Consider the following 26,020-nt stretch of genomic DNA (forward strand, 5'->3'; position numbering starts at 1 on the left):
GGTATGGGTGACCCGGACGGAGGAACCTACTGTGACCCATGAAGATCATTTTCTGGCTATTTTTTAGCCACCGCCCCTCCGTTTCCTCCAAGCACTGAACACATCCATTGTACCCTTTTACAGTCTGCCCTGATAGGTTACCAAGAGCAGGCCAATCTGAAATCGTCACGAACAGCATCGCACGCAGGGTGAAATTCTCGCATCTGTACTCATCCCATACTCGTACGCCATCTTTCCACAGTACAAGAAGATCTTCCACCAATGGTTTGAGGTACACATCGATATCGTTGCCTGGTTGATTCGGCCCACTAATCAGTAGAGGCATCATAAGGTACTTCCGCTTCATGCACATCCAAGGTGGAAGGTTGTAGATACAGAGAGTCACAGGCCAAGTGCTATGAGTACTTCTCGTGTTGCCGAAAGGATTCATCCCATACGTGCTCAACCCGAACCTTATATTCCTCACTTCATCTCTGAATTCCTTGTATTTCGAATCGAATCTCCTCCATTGCATGCCATAAGCAGGGTGTATAAGCATTCCATCTTTCTTGCGCTGTTCGGCGTGCCATCGCATTAGCTCGGCATTCGCTCTGTTAGCAAACAATCGCTTCAAACGGGGGACTATAGGGAAATACCAAGCCACCTTAATGGGGGGTCTTTTCTTCTTTCTCTTCACCCCTATGCCATCGCTCTCGATATCATCAACGCTGCTCTTGTACCGCGGTGCATTGCAAACACGACACGCTTCCAAGTCTGCATCCTCACCGCGGAACAACATGCAGTCGTTTCCACATGCATGTATTTTCTCTACTTCCAATCCCAACGGGCAGACAACCTGCTTGGCATGGTACGTGTTTTCGGGCAACGCGTTCCCCTCTGGAAGCAATTCCCTCAAGAATTCTAACAATTCATTGAAACCATTATCGGCCCAACTATTGCTAGCCTTCATTTGCATCAGTGTCAGCACCACATGCAACTTGCTATACTCATCTTTATAGTTCGGGTAAACTGGTGTTTTAGAGTCCTCTATCATGCGCTGGTACTTTTGATGTTGTCTTTCAATGGTGAAGTCCCCCTCCCCATCGCGCAACATTTGTTCTATGCCTTCTTCATTGTTGCCAACAAAATTGTCCCGATCATCGTTCTCGACAAAAGTATCTTCAAATGCGGACATATCGAAGTCTTCGTTAGCCGTCGGATCGTTGACTCCGTCACCTTCGACTGTTGGTTGCCCTTCACGCCCAACATCTGCAAGTTCACCGTGCTTAGTCCAACGGGTGTAGCCAGCCTTAAAACCCCTGCGAATCAAGTGTGCACGGATCTGCTCTATGTTTGAAAACTGCTTCTCATTCTTGCAGTCGACACACGGACAGCATATATAGTGCTCGTCACGCTTCCCTTTTGGCTTCTTGTACGCCGCGGCAGCCCTCAAAAAAGCCTCGATGCCAACAATGAACTCTGGCCCTCGTTCCTTGTACATCCATGACCGGTCTATCTGCAAATCATTATAATTAAACACATTGGACTTATAATCATTAAACATTTCAAAATCTAGAATATATTCATCGAATTACCTCGCATCCTGATTGGTCCCTATTTGAGGGCCCATCTCCTTCCGGTACTTGGGCCGGGTCGGGGGACCCGCCTTCCAAAGGCTGTCGAGTCTGATTGCGACCCGTGGGTGGACGTGCCATCCCTACAACACAGTATTTTATGAACTGTACATGTTAAATTCAGTATGTTGATTAATTAACAGATGAAATTCATTGGATTATTATTAAAATTCATGACTTTAAAAATATACGCAATCCACATACCAGAAAATTAGAGCTAGATTTTAGAGACATTTTACAAATACCTCCCTGATTTTTTATTCTTTGGATGCCACTCGAATGACAGTTCAAGCGGTATTTTTGCACTTTTTGAATAGCAATAATGGTTCAACAAGTTGCAAAGTTGCAACTCGTTAAATCATCTACAATGATAAAATTGCGACCTTTCTCTAATTTATATGGATATTTGAGCTCTTGCTCATTTCAAATTTCAAAACCAACTAACAACCACCTAAATTCAAACCTAGAGAAATGTAACAACTAAAATCCAACTAAGAATCAAATTTAGATCATCTCTATACATCTAACAACGACAAAGTTGCAAACTTTACCTAAATTAGATCTCAACTACATCTCTAAATCCATAACCATGGAACAAGCACCATCCATCATCAACCCTAGAGCAATTTACCAAGTAATCTATAAAAAAATGAAATATAGATCTCACTAACCTTAAAACAGTTGACTCCTCCAAATTTTGAAGGCTCCCACGCAAAAAAAAAACCTTGAATCGCCAAAAAAAAATGGCAAGGAGGCGCTGTAACACTGGGCTGCGGTTTGTTATTAGAACCGGCACTGATGTATCAGTGTCGGTTCTTAACTCCAGGCCCTCGATCGCGGGCGGGAGTTTTAGAACCGGTACTGATACCTCTTTCAGTACCGGTTCCTTTGAACCGGCACTGAAGGTGGCGACTATTATGTGGGGTTCTGTAGTAGTGATAGCTAGAACAAAGATAGGCAAAAACAAAGTGATTATTTTGTCCAGGAGGTAAAAAGAGACCTAGAGGCGATGACTTCTTTGAGGTTTTAAAGGCTGGCGGTCTCTATGGTTTGTATGGTGCTTTTGGTAGGCACTTGTGACATGGTTTGATCAATAAAGCTCAGCAAGTTCGACAACAAATTGTTGTCTACGCCGAATGATTCAGTGAGTTCGTGCAGTTTTTGTTGTTGGTAGATTGTTTTCAGTTTTTGATCTAGCCATTGGATTTGCATTCCGTACATTGGAATAGATTCCCACTGAAGTCTAGTTTCTTCCAGCAAATTTTCATCAAGTTTTATTGGCTATATTTGGAGTAATCTGAGTTCTAGTGTGAGCTACTCTGGGTTCAGTCAGATAAGGATTTGTCGTAATTCCGTCAGTTTTGTCGATAGTTTTCCATGTTCTTTGGCAAAAAGTGAACCTAATGAAGGTCTAGATCATGTTTGTCAAGTTTCACATAAAACGGATTTGAATTTTAGAAGTTCTTGTGCTTTTTGTTTGGGTTAATATTGTTGTACTCAATGTAGCTCGAGAATTCGGTACTATAGCTTAAACTCTGGTACTGTTGACAATTCTTTTGGTATTCGGGTTGGTTGGATTAGGGTTAGGGTTATTAGTTTGGATTCCTTTTAGTGCTCTAATAGTTTTTGAACTAGAAACATTGCACAGCATTGCCGCGCTTCACTTGTTTTTGCTACTTAATGTGTGACCCCCCCTGTTTGGTTATTTTGTTCTTTAAAATCATGACCCATGTTGAAATTCATATAGCATCGAATGGTGTAGGAATACAGGAAGCATATATTACATATAAAAGTTACATGCAATTAAAGGTTTCCTACACTTAAAGAGACATGAGATTATATATATATATATATATTATTTGAGACAAAGCAGTCCACAATGGAGAAAACACTGATTAAGACGGGTTTCATTTCCAATTCTATATTAGAAAGAGAAAGAGATATATCCTCTCCTTCTCTTAGGTGTTTCTTTTTGGTTTGGTTGGTTTGAAGAAAGAAGAAACAAGGACAGGAAAACTCTTAACCCTCTTGCTACTCGTTTCTTGGATGCGGAATGAGAGCATTGTGCCCATATGTTTTAAAAAGGTGTGAATGATAGGCTATTCCCTTTACGTTTGTCACTCGCTGCTACGTGCCTTTTTCTCCTCCAATTGTTGTTCTCACTTTCTCTCATAATAATGAGAAATAGAGGGTTTAAATTGCAAATGTACTATAATTCTGTATTTTTGGATGGTTTACTTGTTAAATTACATGTTCCAAGCATTTACCAAAAAGTATAACTTCCAATATGCAAAAAATTAGGGTCTCTTTGTAAGTTGTTCCACGCCTCTCGCCCGATGGTGTCTACCTTTTTTGTCTCCAATAACCGTTAACAGGTGGTTTAAATTGTAAAAACAGCAAACATACACAATTCTGACATAATTTCTAATTTTTTGAGGGTTTATTTGCTAAATTGTATGCTTAACAGTCCAATATGCAAAAATACTGGGTCTTTATGTTACTTTTTGAAATCACTACAATCGCATGTACAAACATATGTTATGGGCCTTGATAAGATTAATGTGTATAGAGACGTTTAGCATTAAATGAAGGAGAAGGTATGTTAGAATTGGATTATTTCTTTTACTATGAATGCTATAAGGAATAAGAAAGTAACTCAGCAAGCTTCAGTATATACTTGTTTAGGGTTTATTTGTTGCTGTAAGACAGATTTAAGCTTGTATGACTATTTTACCCACAGTAGGGAAATGCAACAAGTAGGAGTCAACATCGTGATCAAACTCACGTGAGGGAAGTACGTAACATGATAAAAGGTATTTTTACTATGTAGAAATTAATCAAGATCAAAAGGTTAATTGATGATTAGCCAAGAATCAATGCTAAACAAGTGTTTCATGACTTGACTGCATTTTGCATGTAGCATGACAAAGAAGCTTAACAAAATTGGTTTTACAAATTTTTTTGGATATGTCAAGATTTAATTATGGAACTAACAAGTTACAGCACATTAGATGAAATATAGATATTTTAGTAGACATTTTATGCATGCAAGTATTTTTATCATATATATATAACAGTATTACAAACTCAACAAAATTGGTTTTATATTTTTTTAGCTCTAATTATTTATCTATGAATTTTACTAGTTTTCAGCCGATTTATCAATAGAACAAATAATAGTATTCTGTATTTCTTAATTATTTCTGAAATCATTAATCCCTAAATACTTGTTATACTCAGATATAGCTAGCCCTTCAATGGTCTGTGGGTCTAGGACCCATTGGACCGGGTCAAAATCGTGCCCTCAGTCAAAATCAAGAAGAGGCGGGGGGGGGGGGGGGGGGGATCGACGTTGTGGTGAACCCAGTTGAGGGGTCGGCGATGTCATGCACAACAGCAAGCTCAGTTGGCGGCGGTAATGGCAGATGGTGGCATGCAGGTTGATGGTGACATCATGCTACAGTGAGAGAGAAGAAGGGAAGTAGGGCGGTGAAGTTGCTTGGGCTACAGTGAAGCTCACTGTGGGCTTGGCTCAAGCAGTGGTGGCTCGTGGCGGCGGGTTGGCGTGGAGGTCGATGAAGAGGCGCGGGCAACCGATGAGGAAGAAAGAAGGAAGCGTGGTTGGGGGAGCTTGGGTCGTCTTTGACTCAGGGAGGAGTTGGAGAAGGTTCCGATGCCGCTCCTCAACTGGATCTAGGCAACAGATGGGTGAAACAGGAGCTCGAGTGGAAGAGAGATAGAGTGAGAGAGTACGATGCGAATGGGAAACGGAGCTAGTCATCTCCCTTTCTGTTGCATGCCCCACACGCCTGGGAAAGGAAGTGGTCACGAATGCGCGAGGAGCGCTTCTCACATCATGAATGTCCGTTTCATATCCTACGGCCCATATCAAAAAAGCTGACTTGGACCTATCAGGTTTCAGAGAACCGGATGCCAGCTAGATATATAGAGATTACTTATTATATTTTCCGCTGCGTAGTCATTTTTATTTGTAAAAAATAGTAGGCGATTACTCACCCCCTTCTGATCGACGTCATCTTGTTATACAGGATCCTACAATAACATCCGAGGAAATTAACCAAATCAGCTAATTGGTTGGGCTGCCACTTTCGATACAAAACAAGCCTGCGCAAAAGCCATTGCGACGTTTGTGCCAACGGTACCAATAACTGGAGGTTGTCTTGTGTCCAATTTTGTAGTTTAGGAGTGGAAATCAGACTATCCAATGTATCTGTGAGATAATATTTGTTACAATAGGATTACAGTAAGATCTTCTAGGATTTATTTTCTAGAAGGAAAGTAAATAAATTTATATATGGCAGCAGTGCTATCTTTAGCACATGGACAGCTTATTTGGATGAGTGGACATAAAACAAAATAGAAGTTCACTCTTACCCCTTATTTGGATGAGTGGGGTTGCTTATGATGTTTTGCAACAAATCCTGGGGATCCAAATTAACTGGTCTTTTCAAAAGACAGATACGTTGGCAGCCAGGACGTAATCAATTTATAATATAAGAAAATATTACACCAAATAAACTGAGATATGTTGACAACCTAAAGGTAATCAATTTGTTTTCATTAACATAACACACACCTGCCTATATATATATATGTTCATACGAACCCTGGAGAACAAATAATCACCAAGTGTTCACTATTCTCTGAAGATCACGAACCACCTGTGCACATGGCGATCCAAAGCAAACACACCGTGCAAGCGCTGGCGATTTTCTTGGTTCTTCTCGGATCCGTAATCGCCACACATGCTCAGGGTAAGTCACAACTTTATAGTCGAAGGGATGCGCTGTTTTGTCTTTGTTTCTTCATAGCCTGTAGAGTCACTCCAGTCGTTGTTTCCTGACTATTTTATTATTTTATACAATATGCCAAAGATTTTAACCTTACAGTTACTAATGTACAGTCCGAAGGATCAGACCAAACGTTGACTTTGTGCCATGTCAGTGGGCATCGATTGGGGACTGCCGCGACAAGTGCTACTGCTGCCCTGAAACATGGCTGATATATGCATGCTACGCGACAGCTGAAGAGTGCAGGCAGAACTGCCCCATCGGCCACAAACCACCTGCCGCCTCCAACCTTCCATGATCCTGAATAATCCATATCTCATGTATGACGTATGAAATTGGATGTGATAATAAGTGATGCATAGCTGGATGATTGAGAGGACATAACTATTGTACTTGATCCTTTTGCAGATTGATTGCATGTTTATCTTATAAACTACAGCCCTCAGACTACAATTACGTTGAATTCATACTGTAACCATGTTGATATGCAGAAAACTATCCTGTTCCTTTGAAATTGAACTTATTATAGTGAAATTTCCATAAAATTCCAGGTGAAGGGAACTCTACTTGAGGGCCACGCTATTTAATGTGTTGTGTATTAAATAATATTCTATGCGCAGACATCCGGACCAATTCAACTCGCTGGAGCGACCAACAGGCCCACATGCGAGAAAAGAACAGGAAAGTACACATTATAAAATATGAAAACACATATTATACAATAAGAAAACACACGTTACAAAACAGGAAAACTTATGTCAGAGTGACCGAAAGATATATGTTTACGTGATCAGAAAAATGCATGTTGTCGCAACTAGAAAATATGTGTTATATGACCAGAAAATTTGAAAACACATGTTACAAAATAGGAAAACTTATGTCTGAGTGACCGAAAGATATATGTTTACGTGATCAGAAAAATGCATGTTGTCGCAACTAGAAAATATGTGTTATATGACCAGAAAATTTGCTTGGTATGATCGAAAATTCACTATTCAATGATTGAAAAAATTATTCTAAAATCAAAAAATATGTTGATTTATTTTATAGCAATGCCATATTTGAAGTACAGAGAAATAGTAATATGTGAGAATTCCTCTCTAAATAAGAAATAAATCATGTAATTAAGAAACAATCTTCAGGTAATATCAAGGAAAGGGATAACAGCAAGCGAGATTTCCTCTCTAAATAAGAAACTAATCACGTAACTAGGGAAATAATCTCTGGGCAATAACAACCTGTGAGATTTCCTCTCTAAACAATGAAACTAATCAGGTAATCAAGGAAATAATTTTTGAGTAATTAAGGAAAGGAAAAATAGGTAAAATGGTCAAGTAACCATATATGTGATGCTTTCCTCATGACGTTTATTATTTTACGTGAAATCACTTGTTTTGTTGGTTTTTGCATTTTTCGATTTCCAGCTACATCTTAGATTATTTTCCTTAACAACTATTTCATTGTTTTCCAATTCTGATAATTATCTTTTCCAGTTGAGTAAAAGAAGACTTCCATGTTCAAGAAAAATATTTTATTATTTCCTCGATATTTTTCCGGTTCCAAAAATTATTGTTTCCGGTTGAGTAAAGAACAGGAAGATAAAACATAGGGATAACATGAACTGAATGATCTGTCCACTCAAATTTGAACCAAACAAAGGTGAAACAATTGTCATAATATATGATTCAACATATATCTTTCTACATTAGAAAAGATTTGAGAAAAATCTCCTAACACATCACATTAACTCAAGATCAAACTGTACACAAAAGAAACCCAACGTTTGAACTGAAACCCACGCCGTCGCCACTGAGTATGTCGATCGTGTCGACAATGGAGACTGAAGAGGCATGAGCAATGGATGGAGGTGCTGATGGAGATTCTACATCTACAACCACGCTTGCACTGATGGAGAACGTCTTGGCTCGTCGGTGAACGTCGACAAGCTTGAGTGCGGTGAGGGGGTTGCTGGCCCAGGAGGCGGCGAGGAGGTGGTGCACGCGCTCGGGCAACATGTCAGGGATGACTTGGAGGAAGATGTTGAGGCTGGGGTTCCCAGAGCTGGTGTGGGTGGCGGAGTTGTTCGTGGTACGCGCAGGTAGCAGAGTTGTTCGCGGGGCGTGGCTTGGCGTCGGGAGTGTTGAAACCAGCATCGAGGAGGTTGAGCAAGGGGTAGGAGGAGGCAGCCTCAGCCTTGGCCTCTGCGGCGGTGGGCGACGGGCATGTCCCGCGGATGACAGGAGGGCCAAGGAGGAGAATGGCCATGGCAGAATCGATCAAATCGTAGAGTTAGAATTTAGGGGTTGCCTCGATCTGGATGGGTTCTGCTCTCGAAGATCTACCAATGTGATAGGCGTCGTGCTATCGCTGGAGAGGACACCACCGTCATCCCCACCTTCGTTGTGCTGCCCGGCAGACGATGACTTCCTAGAGCACGAGGTGAAGCATCTCGGGTCATCCCTGGTGCCTTAAACTTTATTATACCAGTTTCTAGATCAGTTGTTGGTAGAATACAAGTCTTACAACAGAGCATAACACAGTCATACAACAAAGGAAGTGGTGAAATAAATTCACCAAGCTAATAGTATGTAAAGGATTCCACTAAGGCTCACGAACAACCAGGTCCACACCACCAGAGAGCACAACATGGGGCATCCCATTCCACAGGTAACTCGGGTGCGAACGCAACCAAGACTTAAGCGTCAGCCTCACTGTTGGCATCGGTGAAGTCCGGATCCTCATCTGAAATCATAAGAAATGGTGAGTACAAACATACTCAGCAACTCCCAACCCTTGCCCTACATCAAGGGATATGAATACATACATACTGTATTGTCAAGGGTAAGGCTATAAACTTAGTTTTGCATAAATGTCAAGTTTACACATACAAGGGTTTATTTTCATAAGGCGGTTTTTGTGAAAAATATATCATTATTATTAAATGAAGGAGGGTTCGGTCATGATGGAAGGTCACCAAGGCCCAAGTTTTAATGTTACCGGACTCCATCTCAGCAACATATGGTATACTGCTGGCATATTTCCCACAAAAAAATGGGCACACCTTGCCACTCACCTTCCAAGGAAAACACGCGCAACCTAAGCTAGTTGTTCTGACCAAACTGTAGTATGTCTATGACCGTGGACACATCTATTTGAATAGGTTTACCTCTATAGAGTGGTACACATTACCCACAAACTGAGTTTGACAACATACCACTGTTGTGACAGTGTGACTCAACAAAACCATTACCCACCTTAGCATCATCCCACTAGTCGCCTATGGGAGCTAACTTGGGATTCCTGACCTATACTAGGCCTCCAATCAGGTCGGCAAGCTTGTACATGCTCCATGGTCTCCCATTGCGCTCCTGCCACCAGACGAACAGTAGACTCGCTGGCGGGGTTTAAACTAAGCCCTTCCACATACAAAATCGAGTGGTCATATTGTGAAGACTAGATAAGATATCACACCAACTCGATCCTTAATCGAGCCAAGGCAAACATCTCCACGCTAAGCCTACCACACATGCATCACTTAACTCCCAGGGCATTCCTGGCGGGACCCCTGATTTGCCTCAGCTCTAATAGTTTCTCTTTCGTTATCATTATCCAGTAAGTCTTCCCATCACACAACTCACACAACACCAAACACCGAGTTTCCCAAATTTCGCAAAAATAGTTATGATTAAGCATGACATAACAGTGTAGTACACAGTCCTAAGAACACTAGCAACAAGGTGTTCATCTTAGCGTAATTAAAATTATCGAGACAAATGTCATAGGATTACCAAGGTCATATTTAATTCAAATCAATTAGGTTGGCTAATCTAAAATAGGACACAACTAGATCAACACTTCAAATTATGCCGAGAAACAATACTTCATGCAATTATTTGGTGGAAAACGGCTGTTACGGGTTGTGGTGATAAAATATAGGTTCAATATGATCAAAGAAAGAAATGGATTGAGACTTGCTTCCGCTGAAGTCCTCGAGGGGATCCTGCTCGAAGTCCTGCGTTCTCGGCTCCTCCTCAAACTCTCCAGTCTCTAAAACGCAATACACAAACAACACCAATAAATACAAACAAAAATACAACTATACTCCAAAAAATATGAAACTATTGAGAATGCATAGAATCTGAATTTAGATGAATATCGGTGAAAGAATCATCAAAATCGGAGTTGAAACGGAGGAGATATGAGCTTCAGAAGTTGGCTAGCAAAATAAATTTGGGAAAAGAAAAGAGGATAATATTCCTAGAATATTCTCTATAAAAAAAATAACTTCAAGAAAAAAAGAAAAAAGTTACTGTATTGTGGGCTAGGTTCATGAACATGTGGACCAGAAGAGATCTAGTGTGAGAAACCATTTAAATAATATTATAATTAATCATTAAGTCAATCATTTACATAATTATGACTATAATGATTAATCAGAATATCACTTCAGTAGTCCCAGTATGTGTTTTGTAGCTAAGATCGGAACACATACTTTTTCACCGGTGTGGGTTAGGCAGTGGCAGAGGTTAGGCGGGCAGCTTGTTGTGGCTTTGTTGGCGTGCTCGGTTGTGCGCTGGCGAGCTCAGGCGTGAGCGCGCGTGGGAGCTAGAGGAAGAAGAAGTAGGGGGGCGACGGGCCGGCTGAGCTGGCACGAGTGGGCCGGAGGGGCGAGCTGGGTTGTGAGGAAAAGGAGAGAGTGGGCCGGGCCACGAGAGATTTTGGGTTACATTGAGCCCAAGGAGGAGAGGGAAAAGAAAAAGATTTTGGAATATTGTTTGGATTTGATTTCTTTGAAAAGGATTTTTTAGTTCGAATTTGGCTAAAATTTTGGATGTTACACGGGATCTCCGGGATCGACATGCACACCGGCATCGCCAACAAGTATGACATTGAGGTAATCCACTACCTTCTTTTCTCCTTCTCTGCCTGATGGCTTGGTTGCTGGGAAACCAGAAATGGAGGTGACACATAGTAGAGCTGATGCCGTGTGGAAAAGCTCGGTTGTATGGTAAGAAATGCAAGCATCGATTACTGAAAGAGATTTCCATGACCGGACTGTACTCTTGGATGGAAGCAATTCCTTTCCTTTGTCTTCTTTCTCCTTGTTGTATCAAAGAGCAGTCTCTCGTGTAGTTGCTTCTTCCCTTTCGCAACTATGTCTTAATTGTTATCATGGTGAAGCTAATGTAAATTCTTCAACTGATTACTAGTCCTCAAATGTAGGTATGTGCTGTCAAAGCTCCTGAATTTGGTGATAACAGAAGGGTTAATCTGGATGATATGGTTGTGTTGATTAGAGGAGAGGCTTGCTATTATTGACCAATAATAATAGAGTTTCTTAACACGGATTACATTGCTATGACTGAAATTAACCTTTATATTTCATTTTAATTTCAAGGTTGTTAGCGAGGATTCTTTTCTTGGACGATGATGTTGTGGTACGGAGGGATCTTACGGGACTGTGGAAGATTGACATGGAAGGGAAGGTGAATGGAGCAGTAGAAACATGCTTCGATCTTTTCATCGGTGTGCATGTAGTATTTTTTTTCTTCTCTGTTATTTAAATTTTGAACAGACTTTTGCTTGATCTGGTTGACAATTTGTGATAGTAATGTGAGAGGGCTCCTTTTTGTTTGCTTGTAGAAATGATTGAGTTTTGACCTTTTGCTATTTCAAGCTCAATAGATGAACTGGTCAGGCGGAACCCTGATCCAGCCCTTTTGTTCTCCAGCGCTACTATTTACTTTACTACTGAGTTGAGAACACGAGTAACTGTTTTGTTATGTATAATTCAGGGGCAATCGACAATATCAATGGATTATAGAGGAGTGGTTTGTCAGCTTTCATAAATTGTTTCACCTAAGATCCAAACAATGTGACATTCTCCTTCCTTTACAGGTTACTATATCTCTTGATGATACTATCATCCTAGATGGCGGAGGTCACAAACAGATGATAGAGGAGAGGTCACAAACAATGTCACATTTTTGTCTCTAAACTCAAGATGTTCTGGATAATAGTGGCAGGAAGCTCTTTCAATTGGAATTACATCATTTTTCATATGGATGTCCTTGACAGCTTAGAGAATCAATTGACAAAAGCACTGCTATGTTCGACAAAGAAAAGGCTCAAGAGCGTCTATCAAAGTTATCTAGAGGTGTTGCTGTCCTCAAGGTTTGTTATTTTTTCAGAAGCTGATGCATGGTTGAAGTTCATTTTCCAGTCCTCTTCAGTATATACACTTAAACTGCAGATTGGTGGAGCTGGTGAAGCTGAAGTTGGTGAGAAAAAAGATAGGGTAACAGATGCTCTAAATGCTGCAAGGGCTGTTGTGGAGGAGGGTATTGTGCCAGGTTGTCATAATTTTCTCGAGCAACTTATATTTCCACTTGCTTTGGCTTATTTCATTACTCGCTTCTTATTATTTTGCCTTATTTTGCAACCTGACCATATATTGTATGCTCCTTTTGATTCATGTGTCTTGACAGGTGGTGGAGTTGCTCTTCTATATGCCACTAAGGAGCTCGATCAGATTAGCACAGCAAATGAGGATGAAAAGACTGGAGTTCAAATTATCAAGAATGCCTTGAAGGTTGGTTCTTCTATTAATTCTGTAGCTTCATGCACTTGGTTTGTCTCCTGAACCTACAATGGTTCCTGAATTTCTGCAGGCTCCCTTGATGACCATAGCTGCAAATGCTGGTGCTGATGAGGCCATCATCATTGGGAAGCTAATTGTACAAGACGATCTTAGTTTGGGCTATGATGCAGCAAGAGGTTTGTGTTGTTTGACTATGTTTTAGCTGTTCACTCTAAATTTGATCAGATCCAACAAATATCATGCTAAGTCTCTTGCATCACAATTGCTAAGAGACTTTTTAATGACGACTGATAACTGACATGATCCAAATTTAACTCATTTTGTACAGTTCATAACTGCGTAGTTTCCCTCTTATGATATGTCAGAATGCATGATCTTTGCACTATCCGTTTTAGGGTCCTCTAGATGCTCAGCGAACCGAACCATATTCGCCAATCCGTCATAGTTTTGGTGATATAATTATGTAGTGTGATACCTTCCATTTGATTCAGTAAGTAGCTACATCATATAATAACTCATATCTTTAAAGCAAATATTTGCTACTATACATATAGCTCATATATCAGAACATTATTATATTATTAGCGATTTTTTTTCATAATTTTATATAAATAGTCAAAAAACTAACTAACTAACTCTGTTACAGGATCCTGGTTCGGTTGGGAGGGTCAATGTGCTGCTATTCTGCCATTCCGTTACATCTGCTGTGAATTTTATTATATATATCCAGTGAAGATCGATATAATATGTACTATCCTACTTGTATCCCCCCGCAATTTATTTGTGTGCTTGGCTGCAAGTATTCTACAAGGATATAGCTAGTTAAAAGAATTATGTTTCTGTTGAAGATGGCTGATCTCTAAGAGGAGTGGCCTTTGGGTTGGTTCTGCTTCCATGTCCTGCGATGTCGTATCTTAGTTCGGAACTGTGATGTTTCCATTTTGAATCCTAGCCAGGCTAATACTTAAAACGTTTTCTATCAGGTTCCATCAAGGTTGCACGCATTTTTTTAATAGATATCCACGGCGACAAGGCTACCAACTTTCTTTATTCACAAACCAAATTGAAAATGGTAGGCACAATCCTGTACCTGTGCCAATTCATTTGGTAGCAAATTGCATAATTCATCATGCCTGTGCAATGCGGAGTTAGAAACAGGTGCAAGTACGAGAGACTTTTAAAGGGATGGAAAAACTTCGCAGATGATAACAATCTAAACGTAGGGGACTTCTGTCTCTTTGAGCTCCAGGGAATCAAAAGCAATGTTATTACTGTCCACATAATAAATATATAGGATATGTATTACTAAACGAGACTGACAACAAGAGCGTTAACAATTGAGGGTGGGCACGTTTATACCCTAATTCTAGTATTCCGAATTTCCTGTACAGATCCGTGAACTACTAATACTTTGGCAAAACCTTCATAAATTTCGTGAATCATTCCTGGGCCACTTGACACTGCCACTCAGCGATCCATCAACGCCTTTGCATCGTCATCGGCGTCAAAATCTTCCTCGCTGCAATCCATATCGATCACAGTGGCGTTGTCCTTCCTTCCAGCATAATAATCTCCTATTCCATGACATCTTTCCAGCTCAATCTGCTGGAGCTCTGATCCAATCAGAGTGTCCATTCTTGCCCTCTCCCTATCGCGTGGGTACGTCCTGTACAACAGGGAGTAGATGAAGCAGCAGAGCAGCATAGGGATGGCGATCGCCGTGTAAAGAGCTTTGGCTAGGGCAGCGGCATTTGATCTGTCCCTCCCGACACTGCTAACTCCAGCTCCATAGGAGATGGGTTTGTAGCCATAGACATGCTCGGCTAAGAAACCAACCACCGGTGGAGCAAATGAAGATAAAACTGACTCGAAAGAACGGTCCAGAGCGTAGATACTAGTCCTTGACCTCCCAGGAACGATTTCAGCGAATATCGGGCTGCACATGAAACAGATTCGTCACTGCCTGCCTGCAGAAACTTCATGGGCTAGGTCTAGATGCACTTTCATGTAATGAAATGTAAGATACGTGCCTAGTTAAAAATCAGTACAAGTACTAATGATGAAATGGATGCGCTGTGCCTCTGCGTATTGATCATATGTTCAATAAGAAATGAATCAAACAATGAATGAAAGGTACTTACTTGTTAGTAGCAGGAGCGTTCCAGGACATGCTTAGCCCCATAATAAACATGACAAGCCCATGCAAGAAACCAGAAGACGAATTATCAGGTAGCCCTAACAGCAACAGAGAAGCCAGTGGAATTGCAGAAGCTGAGCTTATCTGTGACAGGACTATCCGGCCGGAATCCGGAAAGCGAACAGCAAAATGGTCCCCCATCTTTCCACCTAAAAGACCTCCAAGTGAACTAGCCAATGCAAATATTGTTGTGAGAAGTCCAGTTTCATTGTGTGTAAAACCCATCAGCTCCAACCACATTGGGGCAAAGGATAGGGCAGACCATGGAAATGAACCTGTGACGCCCTGAGCCACAATGATTTGAAATGACGAGATTTTGACTACAGCTTTGGCTTCTCTCACTAAATCCTTCATCTCTGCCCATGCAGACTTGCGCAAGAGCTGCTCGCCATTTCCGACATTGAGGAAATGGGGGTCCACTGCAAATAGGCCAACCAATGCACCGACTACCACACTGATGAGAGCAACAATGTGAAATGCAATGCGCCAACCGGCAATACCCATGATTGTGGTTGATGCTAGTATCAGAGAAAACAAACCGCCAATAACTGAACCTATGTTGCCTGTGAATTGGAGCCATCCAAACGCGGCACCTCGGGTATTGTCATCAGAGCAATCTGCCACTAGAGATTGGATTGCTGGGGTGACAAGCGCTAGGCCAATACCATTCAAACCTCTAGCTACTGCTACCTGCTCAAAGAAGCATTTTCATGCAAACATGCTCTCATCTATTATTTACGCGAGGAGTCATAGAAACTTTATCTGAAGATGAATTTCACAGCATGCAAATTGATGTGGCAAAATATCTGACAAACATAATCCAACGTGTTTAACTCAACTTTGACAATAAACAACAACATTTCGCTTAACACGGAGATTTGACCAGATTTGAGTCAATAGCTTGAAATAGTTTTTCTAGGGAAAAACAGCAGCGGAAGTCCCCACTGAAATCAATTGGATATAATTTTTTATATACAACTTATATAATATTTTCAGAATAAATTAACTGTATGCCATCGAACAAGTCCACTTTCACTCCATGCCAACCGGATTTCAAACTGCACTCCATGATATTGCCGATGGCATGGAGTGTTTTTTGGGAGCACAACATGAACAAAAATGATGAGAAATTGACACGTAGATCATCAAGCCTTCCCACATTATGCATGTAGTGGCTTGTCTGCTAATTAAAGTAAGGGAAAAATGCAACCCCCCCCCCCCCCAAAAGGCACTTGGATTTTGACTTCCCCCAAAAGTTTGACTTTGTTGCAAAAAACCTCCCAAAAATTCAAAAAAATAGAAAAATCATAAAACAAAATTCTAAAAAAAACTAGAGACAAATTTGTTTTCAAAAATAATATCCTTTGCATCATATTTCATGGAGAGAAAGTTTGAAAAAAAAAAGAAAAATGTGCAGCTCATTTATTAACTCATGCTATTTTAACTTTGTCATGTCTACCATTATTTTTCCTACACAAATAATTGTTTAAGTAAACTAATAAAAGTGGTTTCACTAATTTTGGTAGTGTTATGGATTAGTTATGAATTAATCTATCTGCAACACATTTACTCAATCATGCACGTTACAATAACTATTTTAAGATTTCATGTATTTTTACAAGATAGAGGATCATGTAAGAAGACTAAAAAAATTTGTTTCATGATTTTTGGATTAGTAAATAATTAACTATGCATTTAACTCAAATTAATAAATGAGTTGCACATTTTTCTTTTCTTTTCAAACTTACTCTTCATGAAATATGATGCAAAGGATATTATTTTTGAAAACAAATTTCACAAAAGGTCTTAGAATTGTCTCTAGTTTTTTTTAGAATTTTTTGTGATTTTTTTTAAAAAATTGAATTTTTAGAGGTGTTTTTGCAACAAAACCAAACATTTAGGGTTTTTTTTGCAACAAAATAACTTTTAGGGGGAAAATAAAAATCCAAGTGACTTTTAGGAGGGTTTTTACATTTTTCCCTTAAAGTAAACCGAGAACTACTTATTATAGGGAAACCTACTAATCTACCGGCAAGGACTGCTACTGACTGCCTAGGCTGGACAGAAAATATGTGCCTGCTTGCATGACATCGCGATGGCATGGAGTGAAGAAAGTTGAAGTCGTGATGGCATGTGCGAAAGTGGACTTATTTGATAGCAAATCGTAAAATTGGAACTTCTTTGATGGAATACATTTGATACACCCATATATTAAGCAACACTTTACATCTTCAAATTGAAAATTTAGAATGGAAAGAAATCAGCTTTAAGATCATCTCCGGCAAATGTAGCAAAGGCCACCTACATCACTATAGCGGGCACTTTTGCCGCCTCTGTTGCCTCGCGCCGCACTCCAACAGAGGTGGTATCCAGTGCTACAGTGTTGCGGGTAGGGGTGAGGTGCTCAAATTTGAGATACTCTCTTCTCCCTCAACACTATTTATAGAGGATGTGAGTCTAAAGAGAGGAGAGGTAGAAAATATAGTAACTGTTGGAGATAGAAAAATAGAGTACTGTAATAGGATTAGATGATGTTATAATAGTATTATAGGGGATGAATTTTTAAAGTATCTGCTGGAGATGATATTACTTTCTCATTCATGGATATTAGATATTCAGTATGTGCATATTAAATTTGGAATGGAAATAAATCAACCATTAATGTCGTGGATATGGCAGTTATATTATATTTTACTCATTATTTGCAAATTGCAACTGAAGGTCAGTTATAAACTTATTGTTGATTCTTCGTGAAAAGCAAACAATATATTTTCGTGCTAGCAATTTACTTCTGTTATCTTGATCTAAACTTGGTTTCCTACAGCATGTTAAATTTCGCAGCTAACACGCCGAAGGCAACGCGCAAAGCCGCAGAGGAAGTTCGAATTGAGTCCTCATCAGCTTTCGGGCAAAAGCACTGAATTATTTCGGACGAACCAAATTCAGTTCAAATTCAGTCCTCATCACCCACGGGCACCCCTGAAGATCCATCCCGAATTCCACAATCCGATCAAGAAAGGAGCATAATTTGGACCGGAAGCCTACCAAATTCGCGGACAGATAATACTCGCCAAAAAAAATCGAGGCAGGGGAGTACGGAGACCAGCCTTGATGGGAACAGACCTGGAGGAAGGTGTCGGAGACGGCGACGAGGAAGGTAGCGGCGGCCCAGAGGAAGGCCCCCACGGCGATGACGTGGGCGCGGTTGTAGTGCACGGCGGCGTAGGCGGCGAGCGGGTAGCAGGCAGCCTGCACGGAGGAGCGGTACAGCGTGAGGGCGCCGAGCCCCACGGGCGTGGCGTGCAGCGCGGCGCCCACCTCGCGGTACACCGCCGGCAGCAGCGCCTCGTCGGCGCGCTCCATGATGGATGCTAGGTTCACCAGCACCAGTGTCCGCTTCCCTGGAGCAGCCTCCGCCATGGCGCCGCAGCTGCGCGAACTTCGCCGTGCGCCTGGGTCGCTCCCGGGTCAGGCGCTGCTCGCGCGGTGGTGCGATGGGCTGGTCGGTGAGGTGCCCGTGGGTGGGAAGCAAGCCGGGGGGGGGGGGGGGGTAGGTGATGTTCTCCGGAAACGTTTGACTTGGCGACTTGGCGTTACTGCGACAAGGTTGGTTGCTGCGGCCTCGTCGACGCGTTGGGGCCCATGCGATCTGGGCCGTCCTCCTGACGATCCAAGGGTGAGATGAGACATAACGAGTGAATTGACAGACACGTAGCAGATTTCAGCGTTGACCATCCGGCAACCGCAGCATATTCTACTCCTTTTTGGGGAAAAAATATTTGTGTTTCGATGGATTTGGAGCACCCGGATGACCGGATCAACCGTTGGGAAACAATCCGACCCACAACAAACAGTAGTGCAAAACAGCCGGTGAGTCAGCTCGCCGGACTTCGCACACAGGCTCTCCTTCCACCCACGTCGCCGGCCGCAGCACGACTGATGTGCGACAGAGTATTCAGCCTGCACGGGGACGTGGCCGCCGCAGCCGGTCCCGCATGACGCGTGCGCGGCGCCGGCCATCCGGATGCCACGTACGACCCGTGACGTATGCAGTGTGGGCCACCTTCGCGAGCGGAGAGCGAGCTCGAGGCCTACTTCTTGCTTGGGCTTGGCCCAACTCCACACAATGTTCGGGCCCATTTATAGGTCCACTAGAGCGATCTGGTCCCATATAGCCTACCGCACTTGGGCCCAACTAAGAAACTCAGGAAGTGGGAGTGATGTTGAGAATTTTTTTATATATTTTTTCAAATTTTTAAAGATTACATACCTATTTTAAAAATTATAAAGTCTATCCTACTATCGTCCGTTCTCGTCCGCTGAACGGACGAGATCTTTGTGACTGCGACGTCGCATAGGCCCACCTAAAAGATGTTGTCCACTGGATGAGTGAGATCTTTTGAGTATTTAGGCCGGCCTTACCGGTGTCAGCGCCTCATTTGACACTCATTCAGCCAAGAGAGGAGAGGGGAGGGGAGGGAAATTTGTGCGGCGAAGCTCTGTTGGAAAAAAGAGGTAAATTTTTTTCTTTTTTTTTAACAAACTCGGTAGGATAGCAACTAGTATTAGGTTTTGACAGAGGTTAGATATTAGATCTATAATTTATTTTACATACCTGGTAGTATAGCCACTAGAAATAGGATAAAATGTAGATCTATGTTAAGAATTAGGGTTAGATGTAGTTCAGCAATTAGATCATATTTATAAGTATATTTTAGCAATTAGAAGTAATATTTGGACATATTTTAGGTATTAGATATAAGATTTAGACATAGTGTAGTCATAATTGATATGATAGATGTAGGATTTAGGTGTGTTTGATGTAGCAAATCGGGAATATGTTGTTGCAGTATAGATTATATGTTGGGCTACGTTTGTAATGAATTTTGCATTGTAGATGTAGTTTAACATGATTCTTTTTGTTATGTCGCAATAATATCATAGTTTTTGTCGATGATTGCCAGGTATGGCGGATATGTGGCAGTTTAGGATTTTTTTACGGGGATAGTGAAATCTTATATGGTCTGGAAGGGGTAGTACTATCCGTATTTAAGTTAATAGACAAGGGTATATCCAGACCAACACAGAAAAGTGTCGAACACTTGTATGCCTGGTTGATGCGGGGTTTGAAAATAGACCCTGAGATTCAAGAGATGACAATTAGCATTGTCGGTAACCGTTACATAGAAGGTGTGTACTGGGAGGTGTTCCCGCTCTAGGAAGATGAATTGCGGAAGAGGTGTCTGCATGATGTTGTGCACAGAGGTTGGCCTCCTATGTTGCTTATGCAATAAAAGAATAAGGAGGCAGTTGGGGATATGTAGGGTTGAGTGTATATGGAGGAGGAGGGTGATGAGAAAGAGTATGATGAAGATGTCGATCCAGATGGTGCTCATTCATCAGATTATCCGATTGAACCGACCGGTGAGGCAGACAAGGGGGAATGAATCCCTTCTCTAATTGAACAGATGGAACGGGATGATATTCAGGATGATGAAACTCTTAAGTATGACAGCTCGGATGATGAGGACGATGTTCTGGTTCCTGCAGATTAGAACAATCTAAACTTCAACAACTTTGTGGTGAATAAGGGAAATCAAGTGGCCTAGGAGTATACGCAAAATGAGGTGACCTAAGGTGCTAGGTATCCTACCTGTAAGGCCATGAAGGATGCTGTGACTCAATGAGCGACCTCACTTCGATGGCAGTTTTATGTTGTCAAGTCAAGCAAGAAGGAATATGATGTGAAGTGCGCGAATGAAGGTTGCGCATGGCCGGTGTACAACTTTAAGGGGAAGTGGGTTGACTATTGGGAGGTGTCGATTGTGGTTGAATACACTTGCATGATGGACGAACTTGAGCGCAGCCACAGTAACATCACCTCAGGCTTTATTCGCAATGTGATGTATGCCCAGATTGTGGACAACCTGAACTACGAACTAAGGTCCATAATCAGGTAAATTGAGGAGAAGTATAAGTACATTATCAGCTACAACAAGGCATGGAGGGCGAAGAGGAAAGCAATTGAGATGAGGTTCGAGACCTATGAAGCATCATATGAGAATCTGCCACATCTGCTGTAGACTATTGCTCGAAGGAGCCCGATGACGTATTACGACATTGATAAGTACCCATTGCTGTTCAAACCTGGCAAGTACGTCCTGAAGCAATGTTTGTTCGCAATAGGGGCATGTATAAGCATTGTCGGTCTATCCTGTGCATCGACAACACTTTCCTTACCGGCAAGTTCATGGGACAGATCCTAACTGCTATTGGGGTTGATGAGAACAATCAAGTTCTACCGTTGGCCTTTGCATTTGTGGAGAGTGAGAACAGCAATAGTTGGTATTGGTTTCTGTACCGTATGAGGATGATAATTATTGGTGTTTGGCCGAACGTGTGCATTATACATGACCGGCATGCTGTGATACTCAAGGCAATTCTGGATTTGCAAAAAGGAATGGACGATGGCTTGATTAGACCTGTGTGACCAGACCTGCAGAGTAGGTTGTGCATGAGGCATTTTGGTGCATACTTTTTCTACCAATTAAAAAACAAGAACATCATGAACATGTCAAGAGGTTGTGCGGTCAGAACCAATAGTGTAAGTTTGATACTCTTTGGAAGATATTGGATGAGCTGACGAAGAAGCAAACACAGGAGCGTGCAGGGAGGCTCATGATGGGAGCGGAGGACGTACCAGTACCTCTTAAGTCCCTACCAAATGATAATGAAGCTAGCATCAAGCGGAGGAGCGAGTCATCTACCAGGTCATTTAGCGAGTGGATTGAGAATGAGCCCAAGGAGAAGTGGGCTCTTCTATATGACAAAAAACAGGGCTAGGTATGGCATTATGACTACAAATTTAGCTGAGGTTTGCAACTGGGTGATGAAAGGTGTGAGAGTGTTGCTGGTGGTGGGGGATTGTAGAGTTCATACTTCAAGGGACATGCAAGTATTTTCGGAACCGCTACGTAGTAGCGCACACGACGTTGAATAATGCTAATATGATTTATGGGACTAAGATGAATAAGTACATGGAAGATAAGGCGAAGAATGCAAAGATTCACCGGGTGAAGACCATGGGAACTGCACAGCAGAGATACGAAATTCTATGTAGGGACACAGGAAGGAGAGGGGGCAAGTGTGAGAGAGTTATCCATGAGTGCACCATCTTCGATGACAGGTGTGTTTGCACCTGCTACAAGCTGATGCTACTGCATAAGCTATGCTCCCATGTGATTGTCGCGTGTGCTGTGATGGGGCTGAGGACTCGGAGGTTCGTCTGTGACTACTTCAAGAAGGAAGCTCTATTCGACACTTGGAACCATGAGGTCTATGGTTTCAGGATTTATGGTTCTTTCACGAGGGAACCTGGGCCCGATGCTTTGTTCGTACTGTATCCCGACAAGATGAAGTATAAGAAGGGGCGCAAGACTACGAGGCTCCGTAATGACATGGATGAAGCAGAAATTGTAAGTCGCATGAAATAGTGTAGCAAGTGCAACAAAACAGGACACACTTACAAGAAATGCACCGTTGGTGTTCCAAATGTGAACCCCGCAGAAGTAGGTCCATCTGGGTCTACTGGAGATGGGAGACGTCCTCGTAGTCCTCGATCGTTGGCTTCTTCGGCTCATTGAGATTGATTAGTTTTGTAATTTCTTGTGTGATGGATATTCATGTGCACACCATTGTACTTTTTTTGTGTTAGTGCCAAGACGGTCACAATGTTCGAGGTTGTAACGTGTTATGTTATGATTTGTTCACATATTTATGTACCATTTGGATAATGTATTATATCATGTTATATGCTAGATGCTTACTCATTTAGTTCCCACAAATAAAGACCAGTCGACACTTCTTATTCTTTGTTTTTTGCATATAAAAATTTAAATAACTTGTGAACATGCATGTATGGTGCAGCCGGAGCTACTCGACCTCCAGATCGACGTCAGGCACCGTTCGTACCACATCATTGTGTAGGGTGAGGAACTCCTGGTACTTCGACCTCATGTGCCAGATGAGCTAATGAGGATTGACGAGCGCTGGATCCCGAGGTTTGTTAATTTTGAATTTATGGTTCCATATGGATTTAGACACGATATTGGTCGCTACCTGTAGTATGTTTACAGGTTGCGTGCTTCTGGCCTACTTCTGTTGTGTCGGCTTGTGGAGGTGGATGCGTTGGTGGGGGCCTCGGAGGCGGCGACACAGTTCAGCTATGACAGGGCCCTCCTCACGGCCCTTATCAACAGGTGGCGTCTGAGACGCACACGTTCCACCTCCCGTGCAGCGAGATGGTGCCCACGGTCGAGGATGTCTCGCTCATGATGGGCCTGTCTTGCGCGGGTTCCACTGTTGGGGCTAGGGACGTGGGCGTGGGATGGCGGGATGAGATGCTAGGACGCTTCTCCGTTGTTCAACGAATGGACGATGTAGTCCTGTTCAGGCCTTTTCCAGCGAACGAGAAGCACGACCTGACGAAGGCCTTTCTCGTTCAGTTTGTGGTATGTATGTCTTTTCATGGTTTGTCATCTCCTTTATGTTATTAATGGATGTAGATATTTGTACTTCTTCCTTGTTTGACAGGTGGACACCATCCACCCATTGGCAAGCGCCGAGGACATCTCCCGACACCTGGAGGCGTGTCTCATGTGGTTGTTCGAGTAGGTCATGTTCACTGAGACCCATGGCAACACGGTCTCAAGAAGCATGATTCCCTACGCCAGAGAGGTTGCGAACGCTGACTCGGCGGAGGTTCTGCAGTACAGCTGGGCGTCAGCTGTGCTATCTGCGATGTACCGCGACCTGTGCGACGGGTGCACGAAGATTGACGACAACGCGATCCTGACCGGGTGTCATTTGCTGCTTCAGATGTGGTTGTACGAGTGCATCGCCATCGGTAGGCCCGTTGTGGACCTTTGCGCGTACACATTTGGTGCAGACGGCGTCGCAGACCAACCATGGGGTCCTTGTGGTGCAGACGTAGGGTAAGTGTAATGTTATTTGTGTACGTTTATGTTGATTTCTTTATTGTATTGTCTAACTTAGTTAGGTTGCACAATCAATTTGGTCCAGCGTGCAGACACACCGCGCGTACCCAAACTTTGTTCGCCAGTTCGATGAGCCAACGGTGGACTGTGTCCGCTGGTGGCTGTACACGCAGGCCGATGTACTTCGGCGCGCTCCGTTTGGACTTTCGGTGCTCTGCCTATGTGACCGGGAGTAATGGCTCACGACTTGCGCCCTCATCTTCGACATCTGCATTGAGGAGTACTCATCGTATCGCGTGATGCGGCAGTTTGGGAAGTTCCAGGCGTGGCCGCTACTGTTGACTAGGTCGGTGCCTATCAACATACACATGTGTGCAACATTGTAATTACATTTTCATACAACCCACATGTACACCTTATATTCACAGACTTATGTTCTGCAGGTAGACGCGAAGGGGGACTCATTCCACTAGTGCGTTTGCGTCGCGTGTGCAGAGGTGGGTTGAAGAATGTGACACAGCTGTCAAGCACGTCGTGGACGAGGAGCGACTACACTCAGAGGAGGCGTACACGGATTACCTCTCGTGGTTCGTCGAAGTGAGATGAAGTTTATCTTTGCAGAGGGACATACTACACCAAATTGATGCCAAGGCATGCGTGTGGAGACTACGGCTCGACAGTGGGGGTGAGGTCCTCAAGGCCGAGATGAGCGTCGTTTGGTTGGATTATTCGGAACGTGGCGAGGGACTTAAGATCGTTGAGTTGCAGTTCGTCATCGGATGTTACGACAGGACCGCGAGCGTCGACACAGATGCCGGCACGACCATTTGCCACCTTCACCGAGCCGCCCCAACTGGTAGTTCCACCCTTCGCTGCCGAGCTGTCGAGAACGTCTTCGACACCATCTTCCTCTTCGACCCCTACGACGGCGAGGCAGTCTTTCACTGCTACTGGTCACCCCCAGCACAGTGGCATGTTGCCTTGACTTTCGTTCTTCGGTGCCGGTGACCCCAGCTACGCACCCTTCCTCTACGGACACAAGTGCTTCGTGCTCTCGCGTCCCCGGCACAGGTAGGACACTCGATTCATGCATGCCATATTGTTACGTATGTCACGGTATATCGGTGGTAACTTGATTTCTTTGTTGTTCCATGTGCAGAGTTCGACAATCTCCGGGAAGTAGAGGCACGGGGTAGCGACATAGAGCTGCTTAGCAGGGGCGCTAGTCAGGTCCCTAGGAACGACTTCATTGTCGGACAATACGATGAGCTCGGTGTGTTGCAGCTACCTAGTGCGCCACTCCTGTGGACTCAGCCCTCCCAGGACGACTACGCCACTCCACCACCCGCTGGCCGACCTGAGTGGGTGGTTGTTCTACCGGGCCGCCTGACGTACTCATGTCACCACGTGCGAGCGATGAGGCGTCGGGTCCCAAGGACAGATGCGACCAGGGGCGTCGTCCCTCAGAAGGGATGTAACCTGTAGGATTCTATGTCATTGTTAGTTATAGGGTGTTATGTAATAGTACTCCGTGTTACTATTTTATGTGTACTCCGTGCTAGTATTTATATTATGTGCCTTTTATATCATGTTGGATGTTAATGTGGGATCTTTATTATTAGCCATGTTTTTATTAACTGTGTTCTCGGCCATCGTGTGGTCATATCCCCTTTCAAATCGTTCACTTGCAACTTTCAAAATAAAAAGTCTTTGCATAAAAAAATCCTACTACTATAACATTTGCAAATACAATAAATCGTTACATGATGGGGTACAATTTATTTAATTACAAACAACACGAT

General features: G+C 42.8%; 2 protein-coding genes across 3 annotated transcripts; one reads left to right on the forward strand and one right to left on the reverse strand.

Moving 5' to 3' along the window:
* Positions 1 to 11,282: 11,282 nt before the first annotated feature.
* Positions 11,283 to 14,424, forward strand: LOC133901454 (chaperonin CPN60-like 2, mitochondrial). Its single transcript, XM_062342820.1, has 9 exons — positions 11,283 to 11,318; positions 11,648 to 11,712; positions 11,823 to 11,910; positions 12,323 to 12,402; positions 12,508 to 12,598; positions 12,678 to 12,777; positions 12,913 to 13,016; positions 13,096 to 13,201; positions 14,417 to 14,424. Exons 1-9 carry the CDS (start codon positions 11,283 to 11,285, stop codon positions 14,422 to 14,424), a joined length of 678 nt encoding a protein of 225 aa, XP_062198804.1.
* LOC133901819 (uncharacterized) lies at positions 14,276 to 18,755 on the reverse strand. Of its 2 annotated transcripts, XM_062343328.1 has the most exons (4): positions 18,346 to 18,755; positions 15,485 to 15,912; positions 15,167 to 15,391; positions 14,276 to 14,961 (listed from the first exon to the last, which is right to left on the reverse strand). In XM_062343328.1, the coding sequence occupies exons 1-4, from the start codon at positions 18,640 to 18,642 to the stop codon at positions 14,493 to 14,495; spliced, it is 1,419 nt and encodes a 472-aa protein (XP_062199312.1). In that variant the 5' UTR covers positions 18,643 to 18,755; the 3' UTR covers positions 14,276 to 14,492. The 2 variants fall into 2 exon arrangements, with proteins under 2 accessions (XP_062199312.1, XP_062199311.1); XM_062343327.1 differs by having other exon boundaries at positions 15,167 to 15,912.
* Positions 18,756 to 26,020: the final 7,265 nt, after the last annotated feature.

This window comes from Phragmites australis, chromosome 20, assembly GCF_958298935.1.
Source record: "Phragmites australis chromosome 20, lpPhrAust1.1, whole genome shotgun sequence".
NCBI lineage: Eukaryota > Viridiplantae > Streptophyta > Magnoliopsida > Poales > Poaceae > Phragmites > Phragmites australis.

Excerpts from the sequence above, each read along its gene's own strand:
- LOC133901454 (XM_062342820.1), top strand. The coding sequence starts at position 11,283 with ATGCACACCGGCATCGCCAACAAGTATGACATTGAG. Across the intron at positions 12,599-12,677 it reads GAGGTGTTGCTGTCCTCAAG|ATTGGTGGAGCTGGTGAAGC; the intron begins GTTTGTTATTTT and ends CTTAAACTGCAG. Across the intron at positions 12,778-12,912 it reads GGAGGAGGGTATTGTGCCAG|GTGGTGGAGTTGCTCTTCTA; the intron begins GTTGTCATAATT and ends GTGTCTTGACAG.
- LOC133901819 (XM_062343327.1), bottom strand. The coding sequence starts at position 18,642 with ATGGCGGAGGCTGCTCCAGGGAAGCGGACACTGGTGCTGGTGAACCTA. Across the intron at positions 15,913-18,345 it reads TCTCCGACACCTTCCTCCAG|GTAGCAGTAGCTAGAGGTTT; the intron begins GTCTGTTCCCAT and ends TTCTTTGAGCAG. Across the intron at positions 14,962-15,166 it reads AACGCTCCTGCTACTAACAA|CCCGATATTCGCTGAAATCG; the intron begins GTAAGTACCTTT and ends TTTCATGTGCAG.